The 23,791-nt window shown below is 40.8% G+C and overlaps 1 protein-coding gene across 1 annotated transcript; it reads left to right on the top strand.

Moving 5' to 3' along the window:
• The first annotated feature begins 241 nt into the window (after positions 1 to 241).
• On the top strand, positions 242 to 22,789 carry LOC137075103 (tripartite motif-containing protein 16-like). The gene is made up of 6 exons (XM_067443326.1): positions 242 to 938; positions 17,745 to 17,840; positions 17,950 to 18,183; positions 19,926 to 20,082; positions 20,222 to 20,269; positions 20,480 to 22,789. Exons 1-6 carry the CDS (start codon positions 366 to 368, stop codon positions 21,025 to 21,027), a joined length of 1,656 nt encoding a protein of 551 aa, XP_067299427.1. The 5' UTR covers positions 242 to 365; the 3' UTR covers positions 21,028 to 22,789.
• Positions 22,790 to 23,791: the final 1,002 nt, after the last annotated feature.

Raw genomic sequence — 23,791 nt, 5'->3', positions numbered from 1 at the left:
TTAACAGCTGACAGCTGATTGGTTGATTGTAGTTACCTTTCAATCAAAGTTATCTGACATTATCAAGATAAATTAGTTCCATGTTTAAATCCAGAGAAATAAGCAATTTTAACCAGGACACAGACCATGTCCGTGTGTTGCCTACCAGTTTCAAGCCCTCTGTTGTGTTAATGCATGAATTATATTGTGACTACTATTTTGAAATGCTGTGTGATGACGTTGGCCTTAGTGAGAAGGGAAGTTAGATAATAAAGATGGTGTGTTTATGGTGCTCATATGCTTCTGCTCCCAACAGATAGGCTACCACACCCTAGTTTCAGGGAAGTATTTGAGCTGCTGTGTATTTGTGTCTCTCAATCAGTAAAATGGCAGAAGCCAGAATTTTTCAGGATGAGTTCATCTGTCCAGTGTGCTTGGATTTACTGAAGGATCCAGTGACCATTCCCTGTGGACACAGTTACTGCAAGAGCTGTATTACAGACTGCTGGGATCAGGAGGATCGGAAAAGAGTCTACAGCTGCCCTCAGTGCAGACAAACCTACAGCCCAAGACCTGCTTTAGGTAAAAACACCATTCTGGCTGAAATGGTGGCGAAACTGAACAAGACTAAACTTCCTGCTTACTGTTATGCTGAAGCTGGTGATGTGCAGTGTGACATCTGTATTAGAAAAAAATACAAAGCTATCAAGTCCTGTGTGGTGTGTCTGAACTCTTACTGTCAAAATCATCTTGTACAGCATGAGAATTTCTTTAAAGGAAAGAGACACGACTTGATCGATGCCACTGGACGACTGCATGACATGATCTGCCATAAACATGAAAAGATTCTGGAGGTTTTCTGTCAAACTGATAAAAAGTATATTTGTGTGCTATGTACGATGGATGAACATAAAAACCATGACACTATATCGGCTGCATCCCTGAGGACAGAGAAACAGGTACAAATATATGTCATTAATGAAATAATGCTGACATTATGCATCATGGTCATCTCATTATGCATCATGGTCATCTCATTATGCATCATGGTCATCTCATTTCAAGAAAACTAAATCTTTAACCACTATAGGCCACTGTAAAATCTAATGCTCAAAACAATTAAATGTTTTTTGTATGATAAACTTAAATTAAAGAAATTAGTTTAATCAAATTAACTTTTATGGGTATTAAGAACTTTCTTTTATTTTAAGTTCACAAAAAGGGCACAGTTTAAGTAATTTGAATTGTTTCATTGTTTTGAGTTTTATGAACTGGTTTCTTTTAATTTAGACAAACTTAAATGTAACTGAAACTGGGCTGTGATTTTTTCCCCCCAACATGCTTGCATAACTTGTGTAAAGGCCTTTGCACCGAGTCCGTAATTCGTAATTCGCATGCAAAATTTACGCACGTCAAAAAAAATTCAACCTCATGTTATGTCTAACACGCTTACACACTGCCACCGAAACTTTCGTCCGTCAAAAAAAATTTCAGAAGAGGTTTGATTTTTTTGCGTTTTCGCATCCGTAAAAATGCATTTTGAGAGACGTTTTGACAACTCAGAGCCACCATACATATTATTCTAGCAAAAATACTACAAATATTATTATATCACAGCTATAATTATATAAGATATGGGGTTACTATCATGGAAACAATTTTTTTTAAAGTTACTTAAAAAATAAGAAATGTACAGTTTAAGTAAACAAAACTTGCATATTTTTATTTTGTAATCATTTGTAATGGCTCTGAACTTGAAATATATATATATATATATATATATATATATATATATATATATATATATATATATATATATATATATATATATATATATATATATATATATATATCCCAGATAGCAGACAAACAGTGAATCAGCGTTGAATCAATGTTAATGCATCAACTAAAATATCATTGAATCAATGTTGAGATCTCAATGTTGAGAATGTTGATTTTTCATCAGGTTTGCACCCTGAAATAATGTTATTTCAACGATGAAAAATAGATCAAGATGGGCTTAAAATCAATAGTTTTCCAACTAAAATTAAACCACTTATTTAAGTGAATCAATGTTGAATCAATGTTAATGCATCAATCAAAATATCATTGAATGAATATTGAAATATAACATTGATTTTTCATCAGGTTTGCACCCTGAAATAATGTTATTTCAACAATGAAAAATAGATCAATCTTGCTTTATGTACAGCAGGATTCTATGCCAGTTAATTTGTCTCTTTATTTTATTCATATTGATCAGAGACCATGTGTGGCTGCAGTCGATATGATTTTGCATCAAAAAGTCACTCAAAGTAAACACCATCCTTCAGTTTACATGTAAATGTATTTATTTATACCGCCACAGTTACAACAGGAAATCTCACATTGACTTAAAACAATTACATCTGAATTTATAACACAAATGAGAAGAGCCTGGAAAAACATGACAACTTGCATCTGCAAAATGGAAGTAAATACAAATGTAAACTTGCCAATAAATACAGAAATGACACAGTACTACTGTTAGAAAGAAGGTAGAAGAAAGAATAATACTCCAAACTCAGGGGGTTCCACCATGAGCAATGCCCCGAAGCCTTTCAGGATGTAATGGAGCCAGTTTTGCACCGTCCCAGCAAAGATAAATTCTGATGCCTCTTTTTAATCAGCATTCACAGCATCTAAAACAACAAGAAGTTAGTTAATATTTGGAAATGTGATTAATTATACATTACAAATATAGCCTACTACAAAATGAAGTGAAACTTGAAATTTTATCAAAATCTTGATATCCCAGTTAAAACACGGTAACATTAAATTCAGGACTATTAATGCATTTTAGTATAGACTTTAAAGGACCTGCAGTCACACAATGAATGAAAAAGCAAAGTGACTATATCCGGTGTTTTATCTAATAATATTATTGTATTTAATAGTAAATAAATAAAGTGTGAAAATGAAACAAGTAAATGAATGACCAAATAGCTAAATTAAGAAAATAAAAGAGGAGCTTTTTAGGCTACATGGTGGTTTGGAAGAGATTTTTTTTCCGTTTACAACACGAACTGGAGGCACAACTGTTTACTAAAATTTCTGTAGTTTGATATAGCTGCCTACAGAACTTAAAGATCTCACTCTTTTCTTTTTTCTTGCTGCATTAAAGATTAAACTGTAATGATGTCATTGTGATCTGCTCTCGTGACGATATCAGATATACAGCTGAAGCAGATCTATGAACTGATTGTATTTCCCCTCACCGCGCTAACAGGTCAATCCGTTCTAGTTCTGCTTCAGCTGTGAGATACTCTCACGAGTGGCGAACACAATTACTGACAAGCCAGAAATTCTGACAAGTCAGAATTCGGACGCAATTCACAGTGTATATGCCAATCTTAAGAAAAAAAAAATGAATACAAATATGATATGGTTTGGTGAAAAACAAACTGAAACTCAATGTATTAAGATTATCCTGGCCGTTGTTTGTTTAACTTACGAGGGCGCTCATGTGACTATTATTAAAATTGCAGTTCACTCTAACTCCCTCAGGAGAAGCACACAAGTTGTAAAACATAAAGATGAATAAAAATACTAAATTAAAATTGAGATGAATTTTATAAATATATTTTTGTAGGCCACTTACCTCTAAAAAACATGGTCGTTGTCCTGTGTCTCTTTTTCGCGATTGAAGTCTGTTCAGCTGCGCTTGCTTTGGTTGATTGGTGGATGTCTTGAAGGTGCATTACCGCCACCTGCTGGATTGGATTGTGGCACATTCGATAGGGACACATATTCTAAATTCTTTATTAACTCTGTATTCTTTAGATAAATAATGAAATACATGTACATTCTACATGATTTAAATAATAATAATAGGCTACATTTTTATTTATTTAAAACTGATAGACTAAATTTATGGTAGAAGTTCTTTGTTTTTGTTTTTGTTTTGTTTTTTACATTTTTTATTATAATAACATGAAACACAGAATGACAACATTGCATTCCAGTAAGCAGGAAAATAATATACCTTTTAAAAAGATTCATAGTTTTTACAGCTTTCTTATTGGAAGAGTCAGAAATCAAACACGCATACAATTTTAACTCTTCCAGAAAAATTTAAAGAAAGGCTTACAATTACAAAATCTACATTTATGTATTCTTTGTGAATCCACATACTGGTTGGTGTACTCATTGTATCCTTTGAGGATAATAAATGTGCTCACATTCACACAAATGTAGCCAATTGATTTGGATTTGCCTTAACATGTTGAATAATGTGACAGATAGATTGACCGTAAGCCTCACCGGTGGAGAATTAAGATGACCAAACATCAGCATTGATTCAATGTTTGTCTTTTCAACACTGAAAAGCATGGAATTATCAACATTGATCCAATATTATTTAGCAGTGAATTTTCAACATTGGTCCAGTATGGTGTTAGCATTGAATTTTCAACATTGATCCAATATTACTTAGCATTGAAATTTCAACCTCAACCAAAATGATGATTCTGATGGAATTTCAACATTGAATCAATGTCACCATGCTATCTGGGATGTGTGTGTGTTTGTGTGTATGTATGTAAAATTCATACATTTAAAGGGGGGTGAAATGCTGTTTCATGCATACTAAGCTTTTTACACTGTTAAAGACTTGGATTCCCATCCTAAACATAGACAAAGTTTCAAAAACTAATGTTGGACGTTTGATGGAGTATTTCTGTGTCAAAAATACTCCTTCCGGTTTCTCACAAGTTTCGGAGAGTTTTTTTCGAGTATGGGTCGGCTTGACGTGAACAGAGCGGAGGGTCCTTGTATGGGCCGTACTGGCTCTTCTCCCGGAAGGATGCGCGCGCGTGACTAGAGCGAGAGAGGAAATGCACGCCCAGAGACACTCGCTCAGGTGCAGATCCAGTCGCCCGTGCAACACTTCTGTCCCACCACGCTTCACTTTATTCAAATGGGTGATGTCAAGCGACTTCAACGCTTCAGCACAGCATTCCGGGAACGCAGCGCTGCATTTGAACCAATTTGAAACATTGCTTCAGTCGCTTCGCAAAAGTGGATCTCCACGGTCACTGCTGTCACAGGACTTCACGAAATGGAAACAGTTACCAAAGAAGTGTGTTTTTGATGGAGCGGTGATGATAAAGGTTCGGTCCTGCTTTGGAAGCAGGCGGTGAGTAAAACTGCTTCAAATGTCTATGCTGTTGGCTATCGTCGCATGAGTAAACATCAGTAAACAACACGATTGTGTATAATGTTAGTTTATCAATGGAGCATGCGATCTATGGTGTGTGTTTAAATACATTTGTTTAGCTGACCAATATAGGTGTCAGTTTGTTTATTGTAAAACCACCCAAACATAAACCTAGCATTCTCACAAAGCGTGCTTCATCATTCAAATGCGCTAACGGTTACTCCCTTGTTGTTCTATGTATAACGTTACACTAGTCTGACGTGCAAAACCGTTCCCTTTCGGGGAACTCGAGCTGCGTCGAAACGCTGTGAGAACGCCTCTGCGTGAATGCGTCGTGAAGCGCGTGTAGAACCAATTCATCGGGAGATCGATCGTCGCCGACGTGATGACGTCATCGACCGGAAACTATAAAGCGTCCGTCTATTTGGTGTTTTTGTCTGTCTATTAAGCCCCTTTCACACTACACGTCGGACCCGCAATATTCCCGGAACATTGCCGGGTCGCCTTCTGTGTGAAAGCAACCACGTCCCGGCATTGATTACCGAATTCGGCCCGGGTCGGGGACCTAGTAATATTGCGGTATTCGACCCGGGAGGAGCGCTGTGTGAACAAAAGCCGAAACTAATGTCGCAACGTGTACGTAGTTATCGTGCGACTCCTACTTCAACTTCAACTTCATTTATTTATAGAGCACTTTCAACACCACAAGTGGAACCAAAGTGCTGTACATGAGGTATACAAGAAAATTTAAAAATAATAGGTGCAAAAACAATACAAACATATGACATACACAACTTACAAAGCATTATCAAAAGCTAAGGAAAACAAATACGTTTTTAGCGCACTCTGAAAAACCCCCAATGATGGACAAGTCTTTACAGACAGCGGAAGGTTGTTCCAAAGCCTAGGAGCTGCAACAGAGAAGGCCCGGTCACCTTTACATTTTAAACGTGTTCGTGGAACCACAAGAAGCAACTGATCATTTGAGCGCAGAGACCTGCTGGAGTGACAGCGGCTGATTAAATCAGTAACATACTCAGGGGCTAGACCATGCAGAGACTTAAAACCATACAACAGCGCTTTATATTGAATTCTATATCGTATGGGTAACCAATGCAGTTTAATTAAAACTGGAGTAATATGTTCTCTCTTTTTAGTGCCCGTTAAAAGTCTGGCAGCTGAGTTCTGAACAAGCTGCAAACGGGAGAGGGAAGCCTGACTCACACCCAGATACAACACATTACAATAATCCAAACGCGATGACACAAAAGCATGAACAACCTTCTCCATATCATTAAAAGTCAGGATAGATTTCAATTTTGATATTAATCTAAGATGGAAGAAGCTATTCTTAACGACAGCGTTGATTTGCTGCTCAAATTTCAGCTCAGAGTCAAAAATAACACCAAGGTTCCTTACACTAGACAGTTTTTTTCCAGGAAGCAACCCTAGGCAGTCATCATCCACACACCCCTTATTTCCAAATAAAATAACCTCGGTCTTATCCTCATTTAATTGGAGAAATTTTTTCGCGTGCCAGCACTTAACTTCTGCCAAACATGCATGAAGAGACTGAATGGCACATTTATGCCCTTGTTTCAATGGTAAGTAAATTTGAGAATCATCGGCATAAAGATGATACTGAATCCCAAATTTCTCAAAGATAGAGCCCAGAGGGAGCATATAAAGGGAAAATAAAATCGGTCCCAGTATTGAGCCCTGTGGAACCCCACACACAAGGGGGGCAACGGAAGAAGAATAATCACCTAAGCAGACTGAAAAGGTCCTCTCTGTCAAATAAGAAGAGAACCATTTCAGGGCTAAGCCCTGAATACCAATCTGATCCCTAAGACGATCAATGAGAATGTTATGATCAACTGTATCAAATGCAGCTGCAAGATCTAACATCAGCAAGACAACACGATTCCCAGAATCAACAGCTCGAAGGATATCATTAGACACTCTCAAAAGAGCAGATTCTGTACTATGACCAACTCTAAAACCTGACTGGAATCTATCGGAAATATTATTCCTAATTAAAAAGTCATTAAGTTGTATATTCACAATTTTTTCGAGTATCTTAGAAATAAATGGCAATTTTGAGATCGGACGAAAACTACTCATGTCAAATGGGTCTAAGGCGGGTTTTTTTAAAAGGGGTTGAATAACCGCGTGCTTGAAACTAACTGGAACAACACCAGATGACAGACTAATATTCATAATAGACAGAATACTTGGGCCAATTGAATCAAGTACCTGCTTAAACAGAGAAGACGGGAGCACATCACCAGGCGACCTAGTGGGCTTCATATGAGCAATTATATCCTTAAACTCCTGTATAGAAACGGGCATGAAACTGGACAATTGTTTCTGAGGGGCAACAGAAACAAAACAATCATTGCCAACAGGTGAAATTTGAGATCTAATTCCATTAACCTTACCAATAAAATGTTTTAAAAACTCTTCACACATGACAGCAGAAGGAATAAGTGCAGGAGTCACAGTAGGATGAAGAACAGCATTTACAGTAGAAAAAAGTACTCTAGAATTATTACAGTTTCTGGAGATGATGAGAGAGAAATAATTTGATCTAGCCAATTTAACAGATCTTTGATACTCGTTCAAACTGTTTTTTAAAATCTCATAAGAGACTTGTAATTTATCTTTAACCCATTTGCGTTCAGCCTTCCTACACTCCTGTCTAAGAGCACGGGTAGTACTGTTCAACCAGGGCTGCGATTTGTCTTCTCTCCCCCTAACTTTGACAGGAGCCACAGCATCTAAAATCTCCAAGCAAGAAGAGTTAAACTGATCGACCAACTCTTCTAAACCCATACAGGGAGAGTATGACTCTATCAATGAAAATAAAGGAGAACCATAAAAAACAGCTGAAAAACTATTAGCTGTGCATGGATTGAGTATGCGGGCCGAAATTGAGGCGAAACAGTATTAGCCAGTGGAACACAAGGAAAGTTAGTATTTAAAATAACAGACTTATGGTCAGAAAAAACAGTATCAACAATCTTCACGCTATCAATAGCGAATCCCAACGACAATACAAGGTCAAGCGTATGACCGCGTTCATGAGTAGGACCCGTAACACATTGCAAAATATCAAACGACTCTAATAAATTAAAAAATTCTTTAACCAGGGGCTTCGAAGGGCAGCACACATGTATTTTAAAATCCCCCAAAATTAAAATATTGTCAAAAGAAGATACTACACCAGATAAAAATTCTGAAAACTCCTGTATAAAATCTCCATGAGAATTAGGGGGTCTATAAATCAAAACACATAGCACAGATTTAAAAGAATTCAGCGTAATTAACTGTGATTCAAAAGTGCTAAAAGACGCTGAAGGTGAAAGTCTACACTTAAACTTGTCATTAAAAACAACTGCAAGACCCCCGCCACGGCCAACAGACCTAGGGGTACTAAAAAAACTGCAGCCAGGAGGAGAAAGTTCAGAAAGAGAGGTCATTTCACCCGCATTAAGCCACGTCTCAGTAACAAATAAAAAATCTATTTCGTGAGAAAGAAAAAAATCGTTCAAGATAAATGTCTTATTTGCCAGAGATCTCGCATTTATCAAAGCCATTGTCACTGGAGAGAGAGTATTATTTGAAGAAGACGTTCGCAGAGAGGAATCGTTAAAAGTTACCGGACTCCCGTCACGTAAATAGCGAAGATTCCGATGGTTAACTCCTCGATCTGCAGACCGTCGCCTCACGAACGCCATCCGTGAAGACTGAGACATCAGCGCCGAAGACGGCAAGACAGGCAGAATGTATGAATGACTCAAGTTCACGACCACGGCCTCCGCCATCGAAGAAGCTGGTCCGATGACTGGAAACTTCCTGGTCCTCTTCGATCTGACAAGGGCTCCAGCACGCTTCCCACGCTTCCTTCGCCGTTTCCTCCACAGGCACAGACATGCTCGCAATGTCGAGGCGCAGAAGGTCTCCGCGGGCCACCTGAGGGTGGTCTGCCCCCTCCTCGGAGGGCAGGAAAAACAAAAGGAAATCCTGACGCCAGAAGCGTCAGGACGCTGAGGGTAGTCCCCTCCGCAGGAAAACGGTGTTTGCCTCTGCCTACAGTACCCGTTGTCCTGCGGCGCCCTCTGGGGGTCGCGCTGCCAACCCCGCCGCAATGCCGGGGCGCAGACGGTCCACGAGGGTGGTCCGCTCCCCCTTCGGGGGGCCCCCGAGCAGTCAAGTCAGTCGTTCCCTGCCGGTCCGCCACTTCAGGGCACTGTGCTTGCTGTTCAAAGTACACCAGAGGCCAGCCTCGAGAGGCTGGTTCCCTTAGTAGATTTTCTAGACGAATGGAAACGTCTATCGAATATATCTCATTGGGTCCTGCAGATAATAGAAGGGGGATACGCCATTCAATTCAAAAGGTGGCCACCTCCCTTCAACGGTGTCCTACCCACAGAGGTGGGTCCGGAGCAGGCTCTGGTAATGGCACAGGAAGTAGAGACACTCCTGCGAAAGGGGGCTACAGAAAGGGTTCCTCCTCCCGGCAGGGAGTCAGGGTTTTACAGCCGTTACTTCATCGTGCCCAAGAAGGATGGGGGGTTGCGCCCGATATTAGATCTGCACCTATTAAATCGCTCTGTGGCAAAGCTCAAATTCGAGATGCTCACATTCAAACAGATTGTATTGTAAACAGATCAAGTCGGAGGATTGGTTTGTCACCATAGACCTCAAAGATGCGTATTTCCATATCTCCATCCTTCCACATCACAGGAGGTTTCTGAGGTTTGCCATCGGGGGAGAGGCATACCAATATCGAGTACTTCCCTTCGGTCTAGCACTGTCACCCCGCACATTCACCAAGTGTGTGGATGCAGCTCTGGCGCCGTTGCGTCTGCAGGGCATCCGCATACTAAATTACATCGACGATTGGTTGATCCTAGCTCACACCGAGCAGATGGCGGTTCAGCATCGAGATGCTGTTCTCGCACACATGTCGAAATTGGGGTTGAGGCTGAACGCCTAGAAGAGTGTGCTGTCTCCGGCTCAGAGAACCACTTTTTTAGGCGTGAACTGGGATTCGGTAATTATGCGGGCGCAATTATTGCCAACACGCATAGCATCGATCCTGGCAGCAGTCAAAGAACCGAAGCTAGACCGTGCCGTCACGGTGAAACAGTTCCAGAATCTGTAGGGTCTCATGGCAGCTGCGTCCAACGTGATACCTTTTGGCCTGCTGAACATGGTGCCGCTACAGTGGTGGCTCAGAACAAAAGGGTTCTCCCCCAGGGGAAATCCACTCCGCACGATCAAAGTCACGCGGCAATGCCTTCGTGCTCTGGTCATGTGGAAAAACCCGGGGATTTTATCTCAGGGTCCCGTGTTGGGGGCTCATGTTCGTCGCGTAACGCTAACGACAGATGCTTCTCTCACGGGGTGGGGTGCGACCATGAGTGGCCGTTCATCCCAGGGTCTATGGCAGGAACACCAGCGACTATGGCACATAAATCAGCTAGAGATGCTCGCTGTGTTTCTTGCATTGAAACAGTTTCTGCCCGACCTCAGGGGCCATCATGTATTAGTCAGGACGGACAACACATCGGTGGTCGCCTATATAAATCACCAGGGGGGTCTGAGGTCCCGTCCCTTATACAACTGGCACGTCAGATCCTCCTGTGGGCCCAAGGGAAACTGCTTTCCATCAGGGCAGTTTACATCCCAGGGGTCCTAAATCAGGAAGCGGACATCCTGTCGAGGCAGGGGCCGAGGCCCGGGGAATGGAGACTCCAGCCCGAGGTGGTGGAGCTCCTATGGCAGAGATTCGGGAAAGCAGAGATAGACCTGTTTGCTTCGGCAGAGAATTCTCACTGTCCTCAGTGGTTCTCTCTGTCACATCCAGCCCCACTGGGGTTGGACGCCATGGTACAGGATTGGCCGAGGCTGCCCCTGTACGCATTTTCCCCGATTGTCCTGCTTCCAGGAGTTCTGGAGAGGGTACGCCGGGACGGGGCCCAGGTACTTCTAGCGGCTCCGTACTGGCCGACCAGAATATGGACCTAATATCTCTCCTGGAAGGCTCTCCGACGGAGATTCCGACCAGGAGGGATCTCCTCTCTCAGGCGGGCGGGAGATTCCTGCATCCTCGCCCAGAGTTATGGAATCTGTGGGCCTGGCCTCTGAGGGGGCCAGGCTCATAGAGGAGGGTCTCTTGACTGAGGTCGTAGAGACCATCCTTCACTCCAGAGCTCCGTCCACGAGGAACTGTACGCTCTGAAATGGAGACTGTTCTCAGCATGGTGCAGAGAACGCCAGTTGGACCCAGTTAACTGCCCGGTTGGTACAGTGCTGGAGTTCCTGCAAGGCAAGGTTCTCGGCAGGGTTGACCCCCTCCACAATAAAGGTGTACGTGGCGGCCTTAGCTGCCTTCCACGCCCCTTTGGGTGGAGTGTCTTTGGGAAGACACCCTCTAGTTACACGTTTCCTCCGTGGTACTTTAAGGTTGGTGGTGCATTCGAGGGTCCCGACCTGGGACTTGGCCAATGTTTTACGGGGCTTGTCTGAGCCTCCGTTTGAACCTTTAGAGGAAGTTTCAGAGAAGTTCCTCTCCCGAAAGACGGTTTTTCTATTGGCCATTTCGTCTCTTAAAAGAATAGGAGACATTTAGTCCTTGTCGGTTGGGCCCTCATGTTTAGAGTTTGCGCCTGGTATGGTAAAGGCTTTCCTGCATCCCAGACCAGGTTACATCCCCAAGGTTCCTACAAGCCCACGGGGCCCCATTACTCTTCAAGCCTTCTGTCCTCCTCCATATATGACGTCAGACCAGGAAAGACTAAATCTGCTGTGCCCGGTTAGGGCGTTAGACGCATATGTCCACAGAGCTGCCCACATACATACGAGGCACTTGGTCCTATGGCGATGTGGGTATAAGCGTTCTCACAGCGTTTCGACGCAGCTCGAGTTCCCCGAAAGGGAACGTCTCGGTTACGTATGTAACCCTAGTTCCCTGAGGGAACGAGACGCTGCGTCGCCCGGCCATACTCCCGGCATGCCCGTGATCACTTACTTCAGGCTGTTCAAGAAGCTAGTTCCTGTTTGTGTTCGCGGATGCTTTATAGTTTCCGGTCGATGACGTCATCACATGGGCGACGATCGATCTCCCGATGGATTGGTTCTACACGCGCTTCACGACGCATTCACGCAGAGGCGTTCTCACAGCGTTTCGACGCAGTGTCTCGTTCCCACAGGGAACTAGGGTTACATACGTAACTGAGACGTTTTGCTTGCTACTGCTAAGGTTTAGTCGCGTACAATAGTCCATAAACCGAATCATGTCCTCATAAACTGCGAGTAAACCCACACAAATGTTGACAGGCCACTAAATACAGTACATACCACAGCCTCCGGATCTGATTCTGGATCATATATATATTAGTTGAATCTGATTGATAGCCATGGTTTATTTAGGGTAGCGTTTTCTTCTCCACTTTTGAGGACGTCACCGCTTTGTGTGCGATCGTCAATTCTTTAGCTCCACCCACACAATATAATAAAAAAATATAATATATTTTCCGCCCAAAAAAATATAATAAAACTAAAGACTTCTCGGAGACATGAAGGATGCAATACTACTCTATAGGTACTCAAGATTGACATTAGTTTGACTGAAACTGAGTGCCCCCCCCCCCCCCCCCCCTTAACTTAAAAAAATCATGTAATCTCAATTTTTTGGCGGTGGAAACTTGACTAGCTTTAACTAGCTAATACCATAAATATCACATCTAACACAAAGGAAAACTAGTGCGATGACTCAAGTGCAGAAAATGATCATTTAATAACAAAACAAAACATAAAACAAACAAAAACCCAACCCACGAGGGGGCAAAATACATAATCAAAAACATAAACTCAAACATACCAACTGGGGAGAATAATGGGAAACGTAGACAAGAAAATCATCCGACAAAGACTGACAAACACAAGCAGCTTAAGAAGGGAAGAAATCAAGAGGGAACAGGCGTGACAAATGAAACCAATAACGAGATAACAAAGGTGAAGGGATCTAACAGAGACACAAGCACATGCTCAACATAACAAAACCCATGTGCACACAAGACAGGACAGGCATGTGACACTACCCCCTCCTTAAGGAGTGGCTACCAGACAATCCACTAGGGACAGGGACGGGAGAACGAGACCAGGGAGGGACTGGAGGGACCGACCAGGGCAGAGCAGAAGGGACAGACAATGGAGGAACAGACCAGGGAGGGGTAAACAAGGGAGGAACAAAGCAAACAAAAAGTTCAGGAGGCCATGGTGGCCCACAAAGTTCAAACGGCCAGGGCGGCCCACCAAGTTTAGGCGGCCAGGGCAGCGTGGGAAGATAAGGATGCTGGGACCACCGGCACTGGGACCACCGGAATTGGGATCACCGGAACTGGGACCACCGGAACACGATCCACCGGAACTGAGACCACCGGAACTGAGATGCCTTGCACAGTCACGGGTGGAGCCTTCCTTCTCCTAATCCTCTTTGAGACCATGGGAATGGAGTCCACCGGAACTGGGACCACCGGAACACGATCCACTGGAACTGGGACCACCAAAACTGGGACCACCGGAACACGATCCACCAGAACTGGGACCACCGGAACACGATCCACCGGAACTGGGACCACCGGAACACGATCCACTGGAACTGGGACCACCGGAACACGATCCACTGGAACTGGGACCACCGGAACACGATCCACTGGAACTGGGACCACCGGAACACGATCCACTGGAACTGGGACCACCGGAACACGATCCACTGGAACTGGGACCACCAAAACTGGGACCACCGGAACACGATCCACCAGAACTGGGACGACCGGAACACAATCCACCGGAACTGGGACCACTGGAACACGATCCACCGGAACTGGGACCACCGGAACACGATCCACTGGAACTGGGACTACCAAAACTGGGACCACCGGAACTGGGACAACCGGAACACAATCCACTGGAACTGGGACCACCAAAACTGGGACCACCGGAACACGATCCACTGGAACTGAGACCACCAAAACTGGGATCACCGAAACACGATCCACCAGAACTGGGGCCACCGGAACACGGCCCACTGGAACTAGGACCACCAAAACTGGGACCACCGGAACACGATTCACCGGAACTGGGACCAGGTGGGACAAATGAAACCAATAATGAGATAACAAGAGGGGATCTAACAGAGACACAAGCACATGCTCAACATAACAAAACCCATATGTGCACACAAGACAGGACAGTTTGAATTATTAAAACTGTCAGTAATTATCACGATTTTGAAAACTTGCGGTAAATCCTATCCAGTCTGGTGCAGACGCACGCGCACAGCACGCAACGCTGTTTTCTGAATGAGAAGAAATGACAGAAGGCAGTGACAGCACCGGGAGATTTTCCAGCCTTCTAAAAGGACAAAATCTGAGGTGTGGCCATATTTTGGCTTTTACAAAAGTCCAGAGGGGAAATTAAGCGAAGATACTCTGGTCACCTAGCCTGACAAGCCAGACCCACATCAAGATGTTTGGTCTGGAAACTCACCATAGACAGGGCTCAATCCGAGGGGCGGGACAAACGGTTGTCTTACAAACTTCCTCTGCACGCGATAGGATAGCGCTACACCAACCAGAGCAACGAAGGTGAAACAGAGCTTGTTGATAGATTAAACATTCACCATATCCGGTCGGCTAAACTCCAAACACATCTTCCCTTTTTAAGAATGACTTCAGTGCCGTTCTTTGTTCTTTTCTCAGAGAAAAGCTTAACTCCAAGTCTTCCAGAGTCGCGGTCAAAGCTGATTCGAAAGACCGCCGCCGTTCGCCAGTTTCTTTACTAGAAGCACGCAAACGCAACTCGGCCGTCATCATTATGGCCCCGCCCGCCGACTCTATACACGACGTGATTGGCCCGTCCAGATTGTGAGGAATACAGCTCAGAAGGGTATTGAGAGTTCCTAGACGACACTTGCGGGCAGATTAAATTTGCTGTCGCTAGGGTGCGTCTAGATTTCTAGGCTACTGGTCACCCTGTCTGCAGCAGAACATGCCAGAAGAAAGGAGGAAAAACTTCAAATCTGCAAAGGTTTGGGAATGCAAGGCAAGTGGACTTTGACCTCAATACCAAACCTACGTCGGGGAAATAATAATGGAATGCTTGAGCCAAAGATGAACGAAAGTTTAGACATCTGTTATAATTGCATTATAACCTATCACACGTGTTTCTATTGAGTATATGAATGCAATTTCTAATAATCAGATGTGTTCAGATTAGCCAGATTTTGTTCAGAGTGGGCTCTCACACACTGTAATCTGCACTCAAAGCAGAGATGAACGTGCAATGTACGCAGGAGATTCAACAACGTGTTCAAATATATTTTCAAAGCAGAGAACAAATGGCAAATGGCTGTGCATTAAATTGTGCATTGAATTAGAGTTGCCAGAGGATATATGTGTAATTGTGAGCTTACAAATTATTGTGTGTATTGTGTTGCATGTAACGTAATGGTCATTTGCAGCGTGCATTTGTGGGAAGCTTTGATGCTTTTAATGAGAAATAAAACAGTTTGAATCAGAAAACCCCGTTGCTGTGCATTCACCTGTCAGTCTCCCCTCACCCCCCTGCACTCCGCCGCTAAACCACGCCCACTTTTATAGCATTTTTCAAAACTGTGGTGAGAACTGACTGCTGCTGTAACGGGGTTTCATGACCCTTTCACTTTGGTATTTACTGTCCCTTTTAAGTGTCATGGCAAAGCATGCTGGGAAATAGAAATCCCAGCCCAGTTTCAGTAAAATTGAAGTTTGTCTAAAATAAAAGAAACACGCTCATAAAACTCAAAACAATGAAACAATTCAGATTAAACATTTTGTCCATTTTGAGAACTCAAAAGAAAAAGAAAATTCTAAATACTCATAAAAGTTCATTTGATTTAACTATTTTGTTTAATTTAAATTGGCTCTACTCAAATGTAATTACTACTTAATTATTTTAAGCTTTAGGGTTTACAGTAAGCATGAGCTTGGTTTGAGAACAGATTGGCCTATATTTCAATGTTTTAAATTGCTGTCCTCATTCAGCAATTGCTTTGCTATGCTAATGCTATAAAAGCATTGTGTTAGAAATAAACAAATTAGCATTTACCTAAATAGCTAGCTAATTAGATAAAGTTAGCTGAGTATCCGCTACTAAAAAAGTTGAAATTACATAATCATTTTAAGTTAAATTGTGAATTAGCTTACACGAATATTTAAAGTTAAGAGCAATTAAAATGTATAAGTACAAAATAAAAATCTGCCAATCTTGAATTCCTTAACTTCAAATTTTACTGATTACCTCAAATTTGAGTTTTGCAAATGCATTTGTGTGTACAGTGTACCCCATTTACATGTATATTGAATTCATATTAAAGTGAATATCACACTTGCAAGAGTATATCTTTCTACATTAGGCTAAATGTTACATCTACTTAGCATTTTTTCATATAATTTATTAATAGAAGGAATATATTTTTTTAATCGCATGAAAAACACAAACCATATATTGTTGTAATTGTATATTTTCTGGCCTTGTGTTTCATCTGTAGAATACATTGGAATGCATATATACAGGAAATCCTTTTTTTTCTTTTCTTTTAAGAATCGGTTGAATTGATGATTCAATGACTCATTCATAAAGACACTTGTATATATATTATACATATACATAATATAACATGCAGAAGGAATCACTGAAAAATCCCCTCCATAATGCACAGACTGACTGACTGTCTTTAGCCCTATTCGGACGGGATTAGATTAACATGGGGACATGGGGGTAAAGTCATTTTACCTCAGGACGTCTGTAATATTAATGGCCAATTCGCACGGGATAAGACATCTCAGTAAAACTAGCAGAAGTGGGAGGAGTAACTCGCTTTACGCACCTCCTTGACGTCATGTGCGTATGACGTTACCGTTATCACGTGAGCAAACACACAACCTGAGCGCCAGTCTGAACTCCGTCTCCCAATATATATATGTGTGTTTTAATAAACAGTTAGGTCCAGTCTAACGATTCTGATTGGATTATGTTGGTAATAGACACTTTCCTAGAGCTAAAATGTGTTGTGCCTCTAATAAGTGCTTGATCTTCTTTTTGCTTTAAATGATATGCGGAAAATTTGAAGGTCGCAAAATGCGCTTTTTTTAAACTTTTAAACAGGAAATGACGGAATTTTACCATACATTTTTACAGCGGGTCTATTCGAACGGGATTAGTATTACCCGAGGTCATTTTTCCAGACCCTTTTACAGAAGGTAAAAGTCTCGGTAATCTTTACAGACGTTGTCCGTAATGATTACCGAGATGGCACATTCGGACGGGACTAAAATCACCGAGAACCTCTGGTAATAATTACTTTACCCCCACGTCCCCATGTTAAACTAATCCAGTCCGAATAGGGCTTTTGACATATACAGACATACAAGTGCATTGAACTACTGTTGTAAACCAATTTTTACATGATGATTTTAAGATATAGTTTTATGTAGCATTTCTCATTTTTCATCAGAGTTACTTGAAGGAGATGCAAAGAAAGTTTCAGCAGAGAATCCAGCAGAGAGGAAAATATCTTCAGACCCTGAGATATGCTGTGAAGTCTCATAAGGTGAGAAGAAGAGACACAGTTTGGACTCTCCTCCAGTACTGGAGCTCACTGTGGCTCACAGACAGTGTAAGGCAGCTGAAAGACCTGATTGTGATGTGTGTTTTAACAGCGCTCTGCACAGGTCGCAGTGAACAACAGTGAGAAGAACTTTGCTGAGCTGATCCGCTCCATTGAGAGATATCGATCTGAGGTCACGCAGCTGATCAGAGATCGGGAAAGGGCTGCAGTGAGTCAAACTGAAGGACTCTTGAAGCGACTGGAGCAGGAGATTGCTGATCTGAGGAGGAGAGACTCTGAGCTGGAGCAGCTTTCACACACACAAAATCACATCCATTTCCTCCAGGTAACAGAGACCTAGGATGAAACAGGATGGTGAACTTAGGAGCAAGATTCTCCTATCTTGACATAAGAGCAGAATGAGCTGGCTCAAATTTGTATTCTGTCAGGTAATGCAAAGCATCAGTCAGACTCTTTATTGTAGAGAGACTGCAGTTATTATATTATATTATATTATATTATATTATATTATATTATATTATATTATATTATATTATATTATATTACTTTGGAAATGTATTAGGTTACAGATTACAAGTTACCCTATTTAAAATAATAGTAATAAGTAGTAATAAGTAGTGTAACTATTTCAATTACTATATTAAAGTAATGTAACTGATTACATTTGATTACTTTTTTCTCTTAATCATTTTCAAACATTTAACCTCTAGACATAGTTTGTATTTAGTTATATAAGACACCATTCTAGATCATTATATTGTAGTAAAAAACATAATCTAAAAAAGTACAAATAAAATAAAATAAAAAACATTATATCACAGGCCTTATATTGATTACTAACATAATAAGTGGTATGTGGCTTATTTAAGGGCAAAAATTGTCCAGATACAGTTTTACAGGTCCATTTACAACCCTATAAATTGTCCCTAGGATGTAATGCTCTGTTTTTGCCTTATTTGAAAGGGTCATGAATATTAATGTTGAGCTTAGCTCTGATTGGCTTATTTCAGCAGCTCACAGCAGTTTAGCTGTTCAGCTGGTGAGTCCTGAACGTCCTGACAGAACACAGATCGACTAAATGAAACTCTAAGCAAAACATCTAAAAATGGAAATTGATAAAATGCAGCTTACTTGTTTATTTAACACCAATAAACAAGTAAGCTGCATTTTATCAATCTCCATTCGCAATATTTTGCTTAAAGTGTCATTCAGCCTACATTTTAGACCTGTGTTTTTTCGTCAACGATATTGCATGTTTATATAACGTTAGTCACAATGTAGGCTAACGTTAAGCAGTGACTGTGATGTAGTCTAATCTGAAATACAAATAGGCAAAAAGATAATAGGAAACACCATACTTCAGTTCCCAAAAATATAAATATATAATTTATATTTTTACAAAATTAATAGCCTTGTCAAATGACTATCGTTTTAACTGTATTAGCAATGCCTAAGCACATTTAAATGAAACAAAACCTGGACCAAACCCTGAGGGAACTTGTAAAGTTTCATGACAGTGCTGCTAACTGGTCAAAAATTAATCTATATAATATAGTTTTTTGACTACTCTACCTTACCAAATAAACAACCTTATGATGTCCACGCCATTGTTTTACTTGACCTGTAATTGGCCCTTGCAGCAATATTTGTAATTACTGAGCCTAGATTTACATTTATGTTCTAAGCAGATGGTGTATAATAGAAATATAGTGTGAAGTGGCAAAATCGAGAATTTATAGCTGTAAAGAAATATATTTAATTAATATTGCAAGAATTTAGCTGTTAACTACATTTATTTATAGTTTCAAGTAGAAAGTCTGCTGAGGAACAAGCAAATTGAGTGTAACCATCAAATTGACAATAGTGTTAGCAGATGCCAAGTTTAGAAGAAAATGTTCACATTTTAAGTCATGTTTATTGCATTGGAATGCTTTGTTTTCTGAAAGAACAGAAATCATGTTTATTCTTGCCTAATTATTGGAAAAATATTATAAAATCCAAATTATATTTAGATTCAGATCTGAATGCATGTGTGGGAGTGATAAACAGAGTTTTTTTTTTCTGTAGAGTTTCCAGTCTCTCTCAGCACCCCCTGAACCTACAGCTGTACCAAACACTCCCTTCAGATTTCCAACTTTTGATGGCATAAGTGAATCTGTTTGTCAGCTGAGAGACAAACTTGAGAATTTCTGCAAAGAGGAGATCAAAAAGATATCTGACAAAGGTACAATCCTGAAGATGTATTTGCTTTTAGAAATGATTCCTCCAACATCTAATATAATCATATTAAAAATGTCTTAGGAATGGATGCTGGGATTATTTTTTGGGAGAATTATACTCATAATGTTTATTGACTTCCACAGTCACATTGACCAACATTCTTCCCAGGCCCAGAAACTACTTCCTACAATGTAAGTAATTAAGAACAAAAAGAGTGTATTCATATACTTCCTTGCAAGTTTGGAAAGTGGAAGAGAAAAACCATGCTAGAACAGTTTCATAGTTCTTAATGCAAATGATGATTTGCACAGGATATCTGGTAAGATCTACTAAACTCATTGCTGATACATTAAACAATGGCCATAATGAATTCTGATTCTGATGTGTTTTATCTCCATCAGATTCTCATCAGCTCACTCTGGATCTTAACACAGTGAATACATTTCTCTGTCTGTCTGAGGGTAACCGAATGATTACTTATACTGACACAAAGCAGCCGTATCCTGATCATCCAGACAGATTTGATGAAGATAATTATCAGGTAATGTGTAGGGAGAGTGTGTGTGGGCGCTGTTACTGGGAGGTTGAGTGGAGTGGTTCATATGGTGTGTATATATCAGTGTCATATAAGAGCATCAACAGGAAAGGAGGGGATAAAAAGTGTTTGTTTGGACATAATGATCACTCCTGGAGTTTGTACTGCATTTCCTCCAGTTGCTCATTCATACACAATAACAAACAGACTCATCTCCCTGTGGTGTGCAGGTCATCTAGAATAGGAGTGTATGTCGATCGCAGCGCAGGAAATTTGTCCTTCTACAATGTCTCTGACAAAATGAGCCTCATCCACACAGTCCAGACCACATTCACTCAGCCTCTCTATCCTGGGTTTTACATTGGTTATGGCTCATCAGTAAAACCTATGACAGGACATTTTCTGTTACGTTAACCCTAAATGCCAATTCACACTGCACAGACAAATGCCAAAAAACACGTTTGTTGCGTTTTGTCAGATCAGTGTGTTACCCTGTTGGGTTTGTTTTTATCCGACATGTTCAATCAGCATTTGATGGAGTCTGTTGGGCAGTGTGAACATGACAGTTATCTTTAATAAAATTCTAAATCCAACAGCCAACTTGTTTGTTGGTTTGAGATGAATGGTATTACAAAATGCAATGTGTAATTCAAAATAAAGGTAAAACTAAGGAAAAAAGGAAAATTCCTTTATTTTAATATAGTATATTGGGCAATATTTTTAATGTAATTTTTAAGAGAGTATAATAAATTCTAGATACCCCTGGTCTCTGCAGTGAAGCAGCACAACTGATGCTTATAGTTCACATGATAATGACAACATGGCAAATGTAGTAATTCCAGGTTACTTTAATACTACACACATTCATACTACTGGCATACTTTTTTTAACAGAATGCAGTAATTAATTATTCAAAATATGTACCTACTCATGAGAGTATGCGATTTTGGACGCAGCCAAGGTGTTCAGGTTTATAAAATTACATGCAGGTGTGTTGGAGCAGGGTTGGAACTGCTCCAACTAAAGTCTGAAGGATAGCTCTCCAGGAGTTCTCCATGAAATTTCATTCTAATCTGCACGAGTGACACATCTACCGTTCAGACCTATGGGAAAATATTTACACTTGAGTGGCTGAATGAAAATGCACATTTACATTTACACTTTTCTTGTTTTGGTTACTTTTGATTATCATCTGTGGCTTGTTTAGTTTCTTGTTTTCCTTGTGTGTACATATATATATGCTTCCTCAGTGCAATGCATATTGCTTGCATTTTGCTTTCCTTTTGAATTGTACTTTTTGTTTGCCTCCTGAAATATATTCTTTAAATAAATGCTGCAATTAGATCCATATTTTAATCCAATATTGTCATAAGCTTAGGGTTTGCCCATCTTTTGCAGCTATAACAGCTTCAACTCTTCTGGGAAAGGTTTAGGAGTGTGTTTATAGGAATTTTTGACCATTCTTCTAGAGGCGCATTTGTGAGATCAGGCACTGATGTTGGTGATGAGAAGCCCTGGCTTGCAGTCTCCACTCTAATTTATCCCAAAGGTGGTCTATCAGGTTGAGGTCAGGACTCTGTGCAGGCCAGTCAAGTACCTCCACATTAAACTCACTCATCCATGTCTTTATGGACCTAGCTTTATGCACTGGTGCACAATGAAATTGTCCAAAATATCTTGGTATGCTGAAGCATTATAGGGTTAGTTCACCCAAAAATGAAAATTAGCCCATGATTTACTTACCTTCAAGCCATCCTAGGTTTATTTGACATTTTTCTTTCAGAACCCACGCCTCTTGCAGTATAAAATGCATACGCTATGTCTGACGAGTGTAACTGGTGTGCAATGCCATCAGATGTATCGTATGCATTTTGAACTGAGAGAGGCCCGGGTGCTTCATTTTTTCCATAAGTTGAATACGGAAGGCCATTCAGTAGAAGCTATTTCATTTACTTTATAAAGTTTTAAATATGGATATTTTTCTTACACAAACCCATTGATTCGCTTCAGTAGGCATTTATCCACCCTTTGATGCAGCTGCTCGATCATGGAAACCCATTCCATGAAGCGCTCTACACCCTGTTCTTAAACTGATCTGAAGGCCACACAAAGTTTGGAGGTCTCGTTATTGACTCTGCAGAAAGTTGCCGGCTTCTGCACACTGTGTGCCTCAGCATGCGCTCTGTGATTTTACGTGGCCTACCCCTTTATGGCTGAGTTGCTGTTGTTCCCAATTACTTACATTTTGTTATATTACCACTAACAGTTAATCATAGAATATTTAGTGAAGAGGAAATTTCACGAATTGACTTATTACACAGGTGGCAACCTATCACAGTACCACACTTGAATTCACTGAGCTCCTAAGAGCGACCCATTCTCTCACAAATGTTTGAAGAAGCAGTCTGCATGCCTAGGTGCTTGATTTTATACACCTTTGGCCATGGAAGTGATTGCAACACCTGAATTCATTTTTTTTGGAGGGGTGTCCCAATACATTTGGCAATGTAGTATATCTTCTCATTGTCTGCAAACCGACACAGATACACTGATATATTGTAATGTATGTATATGTATACTGTAAAAATAAATAAATAAATTGGTATAAACCTTGCTGTGATGGTTTGTTCAAATCATTATGTACAGTATTCGGCCCCTTTGAACTTTGCGACCTTTTGCCATATTTCAGGCTTCAAACATAATGATATGAAACTGTATTTTTTTGTGAAGAATCAACAACAAGTGGGACACAATCAAGTGGAACGAAATTTATTGGATATTTCAAACTTTTTTTAACAAATCAAGGCTGAAAAATTGGGTGTGCTAAATTATTCAGCCCCCTTAAGTTAATACTTTGTAGCGCCACCTTTTGCTGCGATTACAGCTGTAAGTCGCTTGGGGTATGTCTCTATCAGTTTTGCACATCGAGAGACTGAAATTTTTGCCCATTCCTCCTTACAGAACAGCTCGAGCTCAGTGAGGTTGGATGGAGAGCGTTTGTGAACAGCAGTTTTCAGTTCTTTCCACAGATTCTCGATTGGATTCAGGTCTGGACTTTGACTTGGCCATTCTCACACCTGGATATGTTTATTTTTGAACCATTCCATTGTAGATTTTGCTTTATGTTTCGGATCATTGTCTTGTTGGAAGACAAATCTCCGTCCCAGTCTCAGGTCTT

Source organism: Pseudorasbora parva, chromosome 5 (assembly GCF_024679245.1).
Source record: "Pseudorasbora parva isolate DD20220531a chromosome 5, ASM2467924v1, whole genome shotgun sequence".
NCBI lineage: Eukaryota > Metazoa > Chordata > Actinopteri > Cypriniformes > Gobionidae > Pseudorasbora > Pseudorasbora parva.
The sequence above is the reverse complement of the archived record's forward strand: the minus strand, read 5'-3'. Positions and strand labels throughout refer to the sequence as shown.